The sequence below is a fragment of the Acomys russatus genome, chromosome 23 (genome assembly GCF_903995435.1).
Source record: "Acomys russatus chromosome 23, mAcoRus1.1, whole genome shotgun sequence".
In the NCBI taxonomy this organism is placed as follows: Eukaryota; Metazoa; Chordata; class Mammalia; order Rodentia; family Muridae; genus Acomys; species Acomys russatus.
In genome coordinates this window covers 57,561,060-57,573,414 of record NC_067159.1, presented here as the reverse complement: position 1 = coordinate 57,573,414, position 12,355 = coordinate 57,561,060, and the positions used below count along the sequence as shown (strand labels likewise).

At 42.4% G+C, this 12,355-nt stretch overlaps 1 protein-coding gene across 1 annotated transcript in view; it reads right to left on the bottom strand.

The window, feature by feature from the left end:
• The window catches only part of Negr1 (neuronal growth regulator 1), a 710,325-nt gene that overhangs the window by 146,889 nt on the left and 551,081 nt on the right, over positions 1–12,355 (bottom strand). Inside the window, exon 5 of the mRNA XM_051165491.1 lies at positions 134–254. Within this exon, the coding sequence (XP_051021448.1) occupies positions 134–254 (121 nt within the window). The remainder of the gene's footprint in view (positions 1–133; positions 255–12,355) is intronic.

Below are 12,355 nucleotides of genomic sequence, written 5' to 3'. Positions count from 1 at the left end.
CATCCTGTTTGCCCATAAAGAGGCTGCGGAGAATCATTCAAGCCAGTTACAAAAATTGCTTAAACTTAGTATTGGAACACAAACACATTAGCTCAAAGTGCTTCGAACATGCTGATGCTCACAGAGCCCTTACTTCTTCTCTCCTTTGTACCATTCGAAGGCCGGCGGCGGCACACCTGCACCCTCACACCTTATCAATCCGCTGCGTCCGGGGGTCACTGTGCCAGATTTAATTTCCTGAATCGTAGGAGCAACTGAAAAAGAAACAAAACACCATGGTGGGTAGAGAGAAGTAATCTTCAGGAAGGATGATGTTGGCATGAGTGTGCACGTGCATGCGCACGTGCGCGCGCGCGCGCGCGCGCACACACACACACACACACACACACACACACACACACACGCATGCACGTTTCTATTTCTTCTCTATTCAAAGCAATCTCATGCCTGGCAGTTCAGAGCATACCAGCCCCTGTGTTTTATCCTTCAAACACTAGACCAGTCGTTTTCAGCTCCATTTTTCAAGTTGGACAACAGACGAATGCTCTCAGGGAGTACAGGGTAAATGCAATGCATTTTGCCTGGGTTTCTATTGGAGAAATAGCACAGTGAGGCGAACACCTCATCTATATCCCGGTCAAACCAAACTCCATCAACCCTCCGTTATTGAGCGATCACAGAGCTGGTGCTGAGCAGCTGCTTCAGGGTCTTGCTTTCCTCATGTGATGCTCTGTGCCTGGACAGCATTATCCCCATTTTACCAAGATGAAAGCCCAAGTTCAGAGGCATTAAATAACGCATGAGGATCATACATCTGCTTGGATGCAGAATTTCAAGTCAGCCATGGTGAGCGAAGTCTGGGATGCCGTCATCATCTTGTGTGGTGGGTGACTCTGTGACCTGGTTTTCTATCCCTGGATGGTCTTCACTGCCAAAGATCTGAAGCCTGTTCTGGATGCTACGACCTCCCTTCTCCTCATCGTGGCCCCAGCTAAAGCAACTTTCCTTTCACTGAGAGACTTAGTAGAACCAATCAAACCACAGGCTTTATTCACCAAAACGGTCACTGAGCCTTAAACATGTGCTAGGCAGCTGTCAAAGTGCAATAAAGTCAGATTCTTAACAAACCCAGCATGAGTCCTAGATCAGGTGGGTGGGGAGGGGACAGACTACAAACAGTAAATGCCATGGCTAAGTGTCATCAATAAAATGCAAAGTGTCAGAAAGTGACACGTGGGCTGTGACGTAGTATGCTGAGGAGCACATGTGACCACTTCTTGGGCCCTGGGATCCTCCCAGTGGCACCACCAGGAAGATATCAGGGGACAAAGAAGAGTTTCACGTACACATCTCAGGTGATCTTTCTGGTGCGCACGGATGCAGAAGCTGTAAGTCCTGCATGAGAAGGAAGGACCGTGAAAGAGCACATGGGCATATATGTGTACTAGCTTTGTGGATAGTTGAAGAAAGCCTCCCGGGTAGAGAGATCAGCTAAGTTTGAGCCCCTGATGCTACAGAAATTCTCATTTTAGTGAAACAAAGAGGGACAGGGCCATGATGGTTGCACTAGGAAGGACTTTAAGGGTTTGAGGAGATTAAAAAAAATGGTACAACATAACACAGGGATGTCAGTTGGCCTGTGGTTTACAAGGGTGGTGGGTGTCTGTGCTGAGGAAAGGCCTGTCTGAGGGCAGAAGGAAAGAGGGGGAGGCGTTGGGACTCCACACTGTGCTGGCACACAGGGATGGGTCAGTGTGCTTGGTGCAATGTGGCTGGGCTTGGGATGCATAGAGACATTGAGGGCCAACAGGACATCTTGACAGAAGAAAGTGAGATGTGAATATACCAGGAGGAGAGGGAAATTGGCTCAGACCACTGGAAGGTTTGCCAGGATACCCACATGGCAAATCTTAGCAGTTGGAGGAAAGCATCTTTTCATAAGTGTCTGTATTTTGTCAAGGTTTCTATATAGTGGATTTTAAATGGCACCATGCAGAGGAGTCCATACAACTAGAAACGTGAAGATGTTGATACAATTAATTTAAAAATATTACCTGGGTAGATACTGGGGATACATTTGAAGTTTCCATAGAAAGCAATAACACGTGGAGGCTTTAATGTTCAGTTCCAGTATCTTGTGACTATGAAAACAGTATGCATTCTTAAAAGAGAATACTGTCTTTCTTTTTAAAATATCTAACTAAATTAATCATTTTCTACTCCTGATACTTCATTTTGAAATAATAACGCCTCTATTCTCAATAGTAAAGTTTAAGTTATAATCTAAGGAAAATGCAAGGTAATGGTTTATATTTCTTTAACAACCTGGTGAAAGTAATGAAAGAATGTTTATTGGAAATGTTCAAATGAGAAAATATGTGAAGTAATATATGTGTGTATGCAAATAGATATATAAATGTACATATATAGACAGAAATACAATATAAGGACTAATTCAAAAAAACCCAAACTTTTGCTCAAGCAGAGCATCATGCCACATTGGGGAATGCATCCAAAGACACACAAGACAACTACAACACAGCCTCCCCCACGCCCATCAGTTGCTATGTGCCTGCGTACTAGAGAGAGGTTCAGGTGAGGGGCCTCTCACCTACTGCTCTCACAGGCTTTCCTGAGCCTCGCCTTGTCATGCTAACAAGCTATAATCCTTTATGATTTCCAGTTATTATTGAAGACAAATAACCATATGCAACAGGCCCTCCATCAGAAGCTTCTGCCGATAACCTGGTTAGTGAAATTAGTCTCCCATTTGTCAGGGGGGCCATGACTCATTACAAACAAATGCATAAAATCCCAAACATTGCCTGAAAACCCAGGTGTAATGAAGTGAAATAAAAATCTAATTCACCATTAAAAGGCTTTTATACAGTCCAATGTGCAGATGGCTGGGCACCGGGAGCTTTACAGCCAAAGCTAAAGAGACAGTACTGTATCTGGCAGCAGGTGGGCAGCTCTGATGGACAGTGACCGCAAAAGCAATACTGTGTCATATGGAATTGCTGACAGAGAATGCATAACATATTAGTAGAAATATGCATAAGGAAATGTCCCAAGTGCATATTGTGTGGTGAGACCCAGAATTGAGGGATGTGGGGCCTTCAGTGTGGAGAGCATTTCTCATGGGCATTTATTTCATTTCATAGCTACAGTTAAAAAATTGAGCTAAAGTCTCTATTGATTTTACTTATGGACATGAAATTTCAAATTACATTTTAATGCTATTGTAGATCTTTTGCAAGGACTTTGTGGGGGGACATTATTTGTTTAATTATTCATTTTTCCATCAGTATCAAACTAAGGAAACAATAATTTTAAAAAATCATCTATACAACTGGAGAAAAACTCCAGTGCACGTGAAGCAGCATAAAGAAGAGAATTGCTTTTATACGTCTGGTGGCCTTTTATACAGAGCAATGACCTAGCTCATTACTTATGTGGTAGGAGTTGAGGGAGGAATCAAATTGTGAGAAAAAGAGCCAGGAGTAGGTCTACACACAAGAGAAATAGGTCAAGAGCTAAGGCTAGCTCCCCTGAACCCAGAAGAATAGTCAGTGTCTTCCACAGAGTATTTGAGAGGACATAGAGGCACATGCTCCTGCAAGCCAGGTTCTGTAGCGTCTGAAAGGCCAGCATGGGAGCTTTAGATGCTGTTCCATGGAGATGAGGTTTGGCAGGTGTTTTAGTGGAAGAGTGGCATTTGCCTAAATCCATGAGAAGTCATTGGCTGCTGTCTAGAACACCTTGCCCCCCCCCCCGCAAAAAAAAAGTGGTGGAGCAGGTGGACTTCTGAGAGCTGGTCTGGCATCTGTCAGGATGATGAGAAAGTCATGGGCTACTCCAAAGAGAAGGTAGGATTTGTGAGCTGGATGATTTTAGAAAAATTTCAAGGTCACGGTGCTTTACACCCCACTAGTCTGTCCTCAGAGTGTCTGAGGATGTCAAGCAGGCTTTGTTTCCATGGTGCTTCTCAGGCCATGCTGCCAATAACACCCCACTAGTCTGTCCTCAGAGTGTCTGAGGGTGTCAAGCAGGCTTTGTTTCCATGGTGTTTCTCAGGCCATGCTGCCAATACAAGCATTATGAATCTTTTCCTGGATGGAGGTTTAAAAAAATCTATATGACCATAGAATTCCAGAAGGTTCTACATGGGATATTTATGGGCTCATATTTCTCATTTTGCTCTGTCTGGCATAAACCATGTCTTTGGTCATATGATCCATGACGTGTAGCATAATTAGGTTCCTTAGTTCTTATAAACTCTTATGAGCCATGTAGCTGTTGTTTTTTTTAAATAAAACTCAACCATTCGATTTTTACCAAAAATGACTCAGGAGTCAGATGCTAGGATGAAAGCCTACGAGCCCAGAGAGGCAGAGAAAGCACCCCCAGCTGGCTTTCCTACTCAGCCGATGTCCCAGAAGGAATCCTTCTTCTCTTACATCATCTCAAAACCCCCCAAACTGCATGCCCCTCCCTTCTACTTCCTGTGCATCTCTCAATCTGTCCTCCTGACTGCTTACTCTCCATGGTTGTTTCTTAAGAATCCTATGTTTATTTCCTGTCACCTGGTTGCTTGCTTCACCTCTTGACCAATGGTTGACTTTATGTAATATTGTTGACAATATTCAAGCAGAAAGCTCCTGGATTAAAGGTGTGTGCTGGGGCTGAGCCACATCACAGCCAGAAGCAGTTTTTTTCCAGTAAATAACACAATCTCGGGGTTCACAATGTGATCAAATATCCTGTAACACATGGCCTTTAGGAACTTTGAGTAAGAAATAAGCTGCAAGTATTTGCATTGAGGGTGTGACTCACTCACTTGACAAATAGAATGCCTAGTTAAATTTCCAACTAAACCTGTAAGAGCTGAAACCATAGATATGCTAGACCAACTTGTCCAAGATAGCAATTCTACACTAAAATGTTCTATGTTTAAAAAATGGATTAATGCCGCCCTGTGAATTTCTGCTCTGTACCAGCCATGTAGACTGTGTCTAAGGAGATCATGAGGGGACACACAGATATCACCAAGTATTTGTGACTTTCTTTTCACAGAGCCTGCTTGATTTCATTCAAATTTGAGATTTCGAAGAACACTAAAGTAGAAAAAAAGAAGTCAGTGCTGGAGCCCTCAAATTTTACAAGCAGAAGAGTGTTCCTCGGCGTAGATGTATAGGTGTGCACTTCCGACATTTGAGCACAACGCCCTTTGTCAAGTCACACTTGTCTGTCAGCTGAAGTGCACGCACAGTGAAAAACAGTGACTTTCAGAACAGTGTCATCAGACAGATGTTAGGTAAGTGCTAAGCACAGATGTGGGGGAAATCCCGCACAAAGGCCAACCAGGCGCCCTTCGACACTTGTGTGATTAGATGTTCTGCAAAGAGGGGTCTTTTCATTGTCACTGTGCGGGTAGCTCCTTGCATTGTGGAGCCAGTCATTCTAGGAAGATGATAATGAAAAGTTCTTCATCAAAAACAGCAGGCTGTGCAGGTGCAGACAACAGAAATGCTCTGCTTGGCACTTAAAGGCCTAATCAGGCTCATTTTCCTAGTGACATGACAATAGCCCAAAGACTGTGTCTTTTGCCATCCTCAGTGGGCGATATGGCTACTCATGGTCTTGCCATCAAAGACACGTGCATGGCAAAGAATCACTTAGCCAAGGTAGATGAAATGCAGCTTGGGAGATTTGATGGCTAAACGCTGACAGCATACCTCAGAATGATGTGCAGATGGGCAGAGAATTACAGAACTGCAATAAGGAAGCATATCCAAAGAGTGCCTGTCTTCACCCAAAGAGTCATCAGGAAGAATCATCTTGTCAGAAGTAACATAGGTAAGGAAACAGAGATGCCCTTGATCTGGATTCCAGAACTTAAAGGTTAAAATAAAGCAGTCTTCATCAGATAATCTTTGAAAATAAAGGATTACAGAAATCACAGCATAGAGGACAGGTTCAATCCGTGTGTGTGTGTGTGTGTGTGTGTGTGCGTGCGTGTATGCGTGTGTGTGCATGTCTGTGTACGTCTGTGCTCATATGTATATATACACACATGTATACATGTAGAGGTAGAATTCTAATAGAGGGCTTGGACAACTGGAAACATGCTCTAACAGGCAGCTGTAGCACAACTCTTCTGTATATTACCATCACAGATGAGGAGGATGATAACTGGAAACACTTTCTCTGAAGACAGTAGAAGCTCAGTGCACAAACAACAGCAATATTTCAGTCTACTGAATCACACAGAACAGAAGATCAGCAAACTTCAAAATAAGACATGTCTGTGGTTTATAAATAACTTCAAGGGGAGCCAAGTACTTAGTAGCATGTTATTTCTGACTTAACGATGTGAAGAATACATATCACCATACAAAAATCTAATCACCACATGATTTGAGGATGACAGTATTGTTCAACCTCTGGTCAGCATTCACCTCTAGCTTTCTCTAAGATTAAACTTTTAGACCTTTGTGAGGTATGTGGCAAGAAACCTACACTTGCGGTTGTGTGGAGTTCTAGCACTCACCAAGGTAAATGTCTCTAAATCTCAATTTCTTCATCTATAACATAAATACTACCTACTTCCCTATATTGCTGTCCAGGCAGTATAAGATGATCTCAGAAGAGCTTAGCTTAGTGGTTTGCACTTAGAAGTCAATAAAAATACTCTCTAATGCAGGAGTTATCACAGGAGTACAAGAACCAGGGACATGAGCCCTCGCTAAGCACAGACTGAGTCAAGATACAGACAGGAAGCAGAGATGACTTTTCACAAGCATGCTTTCCTTGTACTAGAAGCCAGTAATTAAGTCAAATAGAAGTTGGTCTGTGATATTGGTTGTCACACTTCCAAAATTCCACATGCATTCTGCTTTTTAAGCACATAGTTGGCCTTTTTGGGAATGTAGATAGCATAAACTTTGTCTTATATTTGTTTGGCCAGGTAATAAGATATTTGGGCTTCAAGATGAGCTAGAGCAGGAAAAATACATGTAGAACAAAGGTACATCTTTCAGAAAGTCATGCGTTGTGCTGGTGAGTCCTTTGCCTGGACATTTTTAAATCAATGCATTGATTCAGTTAAGCACTTGATGAAGTAATTTTCTTTTTTACAGGAGAAAATTCCAGCCATAATTAATATGTTTAAAGAAAAACCCCTAGGTGTAAGCCTTGGGGAACACTGTAGAAGAGGAGGTGGAATGGAAAGATCTTAAGAGCCAAAGAACCAGGACATGTGCTGAGGGACAGTCAAAAAGACACTAAAAAAACCAGGGACCTGGGAGGAGTTGGGGAATGAGGAAGAGGCGAATATGATCAAGACACATTGAATGACAATTCTCTGAAAATTCATAAAAGTGTTATTAAAAAGAATTTCTCTAGTTAACACTATAGTTCAGAGAGAAAGACTGGTATTAGTCTCAAAATGTGGTTGTAATAAGTTTCCCATGTAAGACTCTTGCTTCGGTCTAATCAGTGACACCTGTAGCATTGGTGACACCAGTAGCATTGGCGATGGGTAGACTCCTTTCTTGGGATTCTCATGGGGTCATTTCTGTCTGACCAAAGTCCCAGTTTTTTCCAAGGAGTGTCAAGGAGGGGACTGTTTCCAGAAGAGGGACAGAATCAGTCTCTTAGTTGACTGAATGGCTTATTATTTCCTTTGGTTACTGTGGCCTTCAATAATCTTAAAAATAGAACATTAAGAAGTTGATTAAAATTCAGTTGTTAAATTGTTTAATTCTGAGAAATGAATAATTCATATTGTTAATGCATACTAAAGAATAATTCAACATACAGCCTTACAGAAGGAGAAAAGAAACCCTGAGTAACCATGAGAAAAAGAGAAGTTAAAAAAACATAGTTTATATGAAGGACAGGTATTGTAAACTGCTCACTTCTCCTTTCTGCCCTCTATACCAAATGCCCGAGGGGAGGGGAGGATGGAAGTCTAGCAAGATTACAGAATACATGTCCCATGGGGGGCATCTCCCCAAATGAAGACCACAAGCTCCTTAGGGTGTTGGTTACTTTCCTCACTGCTCCAGGGAGGGGAGGTCTGTGACTCATGCTTCGAAATGGAAGTCCATCAAGGAGGGGATGGTGTGGCTATTGCTGGTTGCTGCCACTCACATATGAAGGAACCCAGAATCAGGGAGTGGGCATGAGGTCAAGGCTAGCTCCTCAGTGACACATAAGTGTGCCCCTAGTGATGAAATGAGCCTGTTAACCAGAATCACATTGACTCCATATATTCTGAGGTGTGAAATGTTCATCTGTACATCTTTGTATTCTGGGGGAGCTGTGGTGTGCTGTTTCCACATGCCCAGAGCAAAGATACAAAAGTGTGCATAGACCTGTCATGAACCCACAGATGATGACCTAGTAGGATCTAGTGGGATCCATTGTAGAATAGGGGGGTATTTTTTATCTTTATTTCAAAACTGCCATGTTTGATGTTCTGTTAATTTGGAAAGAGAAGCAAATGAGAGCAAGCTTAAGGAGGAGCAAGGCAGTGAGAAGACAGGCAGGAGGTGTGCAGCAGTGAGAAGACAGGCAGGAGGTGTGCAGCGGTGAGAAGACAGGCAGGAGGTGTGCAGCGGTGAGAAGACAGGCAGGAGGTGTGCAGCGGTGAGAAGACAGGCAGGAGGTGTGCAGCGGTGAGAAGACAGGCAGGAGGTGTGCAGCGGTGAGAAGACAGGCAGGAGGTGTGCAGCGGTGAGAAGACAGGCAGGAGGTGTGCAGCGGTGAGAAGACAGGCAGGAGGTGTACAGCGGTGAGAAGACAGGCAGGAGGTGTGCCACCAGCAAACATCAAACCACAAGAAATCAAGAGATGTGGGAGGATGGTGGGGAAAATATAATTTTCAAAAGAGGTAGTGCTGTGAGTTTATTTGGGACTAGAAACATTTTACAGGGAAAAAAAATCCTACAGTGATTAAATAAAAACATGGGATGACAAAAACCTGCCTGGCAGCAAAGTAGTTTGACAACTGAAGAGTGTGTCAAGAAAGAAAAAGTCTGACTGACAAAAAAGGAACTTGATTTCAACAAGAACAACTCATAAAAAAAAAAAAAAAAAACCTGTCAGGAAATGTCCAGACTCCACCCCCTTCTCACAAATATTTATTTAATGAGGCTGACTCCCTATTCCTGATCTCAGTCTCACTGTGTGCCCCTCACTGCAAACTCCTCGAGCCCCTGTGTTCACGCTCCCACTCGGAAAAGCTTCTTGTTCAACAACAGCTCTATGACGAGTACATTGCTATCTTCAGAAAACATTGCCAAGTCCTGAGAGACTCATGCTTGTGTTTAAAATACACCAACTGCTTTTAGCATACAATGGCAACGCCACAGGAATGGTCTCAGGCCAGAGTACTGGTGCTAGGACATCTTCCTTGCCAACATCAACACAAGCATTTTGTAGTACAAAGAAATGAATAGTTATTATTTTTTGTTGTTACTTAATCTTTTTATCACCAAACAGTTATGATGTTTTAAGATTTATCAAGTGCCCGCTTTCAGCCATCGTTATAAGGATGTGGCATTGAATTAAGAGTCTTCCCTTGTGGATTGTATAGTCTAATGAGAGTGACAACTGCCAAACAAAGGGATTCACACTGCGATGCTGTGATTATTGGTGTTGGCAGTAAGACTTGTAAGATAGGGAAGCAGTCATAGGCAGAGGTCATTGGGCTTCTAATTCCATAGAATGAGATTGAGGGGTCTTCTCTAAAGGGGATGAAAGAAAATGAGGAAGTAGGCCACCCTGAAGACCCAGAAAAATAGATACCCCAGACGCAAGAGTGCCAAGAAGAAGGCCTTGAATGGGCCTCCTCAGGCAGCATGCTCTAAATGGTCTTGGAGAAGGTGCAAGAAAAATGACACAGTGTGGTGGATGGTGGGGATGCATCGCTGCGGCCTCACAGGTCTCCGATGAATTGAACCTGAGTTAAGAACAAGAGAGGGATGACTGGGGTGACCAACAATGTAGGCCTCTGCAGCGATGGAGGATTTCATGTGTTTTAATGGGAAAACTCAGAATGATACATTGAGAACAACAGACAAGCACAGCAAGGTTAAAAGTGTGAGGACCAGTGAGAAGCTAGCATCTCAAGCTGAAAAACTATGTATCAAAGGAGATGGAAATGCCTGGGGCACCCCACTCTGTGCCTGTGTAGCAGCTACTAGCCCACTCTGCCCATTTCAGAGTCACAATTTTTGTGTCCAATAAAGTAAGGTTTGAATGAAACAATAGTGCTGGTTTTCAGGATAACTTTATGGTAAACAAGAGGCTGTAAGAATCTAGATGGAAGACATCCTAACTCCAGTCTTATGGTCTAAGAACATCCCTGTGGCATTTCTATTGTGTGCTTAGACCATATGGGATTAAGCAAAGCAAACTAAACAAACAAAACATTTCTCAGGTTCTTTAGCAATATGTGTCAGGGAAGACCAATGACACGTTCACAGGCTTGATAAGTTCTACTGTATAATAATGTCTTACTATTTTGGTCTCCTCTCTGTCTCTGTCTCTCTCTCTCACACACTCATATATAGTTAAAATATTAAATACTGCACTTAGGTATGATAATGAGCAAAGGAAATAAAATAGCTGACATTAGACCCTCATTATTGTGTGTTGTACAGTATTACGTAGAGTACTGTCAACATGGATGTCGGAATGCCACACCTAGGCAGCAGAATTCTGGAGGACCCTCCCTCACGTTTGGTTTTTATATCCCACTGACACAGTTCAAGAAGAACAGATTAATAGACAGCCACGTGGCCAGAGATGCTCTTCGTCAGCTATGGCCACAACAATGTGACTACAGTAGCAAATACTTGCCAGAGTCCTCCTCCCGCTGGGGTGTCTCTTCCTGCTGCTGCAACTCTGTAGTTCACAGAGCAGCATGGTCACGTTATCAATCTGTGGAGCTAGGGAAACTGCAACTCATATGCGAGTGCGTGCGTGCATGTGTGTGTGCGCGCGCGTGCATGCGTGTGCATGCTTGTGTGTGTGAGTATGTGTGTGTATTTGCTAAGGAATTATCCAGACTATTGTCTACATAGAGGCCTCCAAAGTCATTCATGTCCAATGTTTCCTACACACCAAAATCAAAGAGATATGAGGCTGCCCTCACAGAAGTCTGCTTTATTCTCTGTTAAAGTAAAGTGCCTATGTCTGGGAAGAAGCCTACTTGTTCATGGTGAATGATAGCTTTGATGTGTTTCTGAATTCGGTTTGTGAGTATCTTATTGAGTATTTTTGTGTCGATGTTCATAAGAGAAATTGGTCTGAAACTGTCTTTGTTGAGACTTTATGTGGTTTAGGTATCAAGGTGACCGTGGCCTTATAGAATGAGTTCGGTAATGTTCCTTCTGTTTCTATTTTGTGGAACAGTTTGAAGAGAATTGGTATTATCTCTTCTCTGAAGATCTAGTAGAATTCTGTGCTGAATCCATCTGGTCCTGGGCTTTTGTTGCTGTTGTTGTTGTTGTTGGGAGATTTTGATGGCTGCTTCTATATTTTTAGGTGTTATAGGACTATTTGTTTACTTGATCTTGATTCAATTTTGGTAGTTGGTAGCTATCAAGAAAATTGTCCACTTCTTTTAGGTTTTCAAATTTTGTGGCATATCAGCTTTTGAAGTAAGACCTGATGATTCTCTGGATTTCCTCAGTGTCTGTCGCTATGTCTCCCTTTTCATTTCTAATTTTGTTGTCTTGAATACTCTCCCTCTGCCTTTTAGTGAGTTTGGCTAAAGGTTTGTCAATCTTGTTGATTTTCTCAAAGAACCGGCTCTTGGTTCCATTGATTCTTTGAATTGTTTTCCTTGTTTCCAATTTACTGATTTCAGCTCTGAGTTTGATGATTTCCAGCTGTCTACTCCTCTAGGGTGTGTCTGCTTCTTTTTGTTCTAGAATTTTCAGGTGTGCTGTTAAGTTACTAGTATGGGAACTCTCCAGTTTCTTTATAAAGGCACTTAGTGCTATGAGCTTTCCTCTTAGCACTGCTTTCATTGTCCCCCATAAGTTTGGCTATGTCATGTCTTCAGCTTCATTGAATCCTAGGAAGTTATCAATTACTAGTCTATTTTTATCACAAGAATATATATCTTAGATACAACATGTAGATATGATTCTATAGAAAGATAAGGTAAAATAGTTAGATAAGATCTTTAAAAACTTGAGACATACAGAATATGGCATTTTAAAATGTTTTTATTATTTTAAAGATTCATAGAGAATGAGACAGGTTACCTCCTGGCAATAGCCAGTCTACTTCAAAGAGGATGATGAGTGTCAAACAACCTCCTTATGGAGATGGC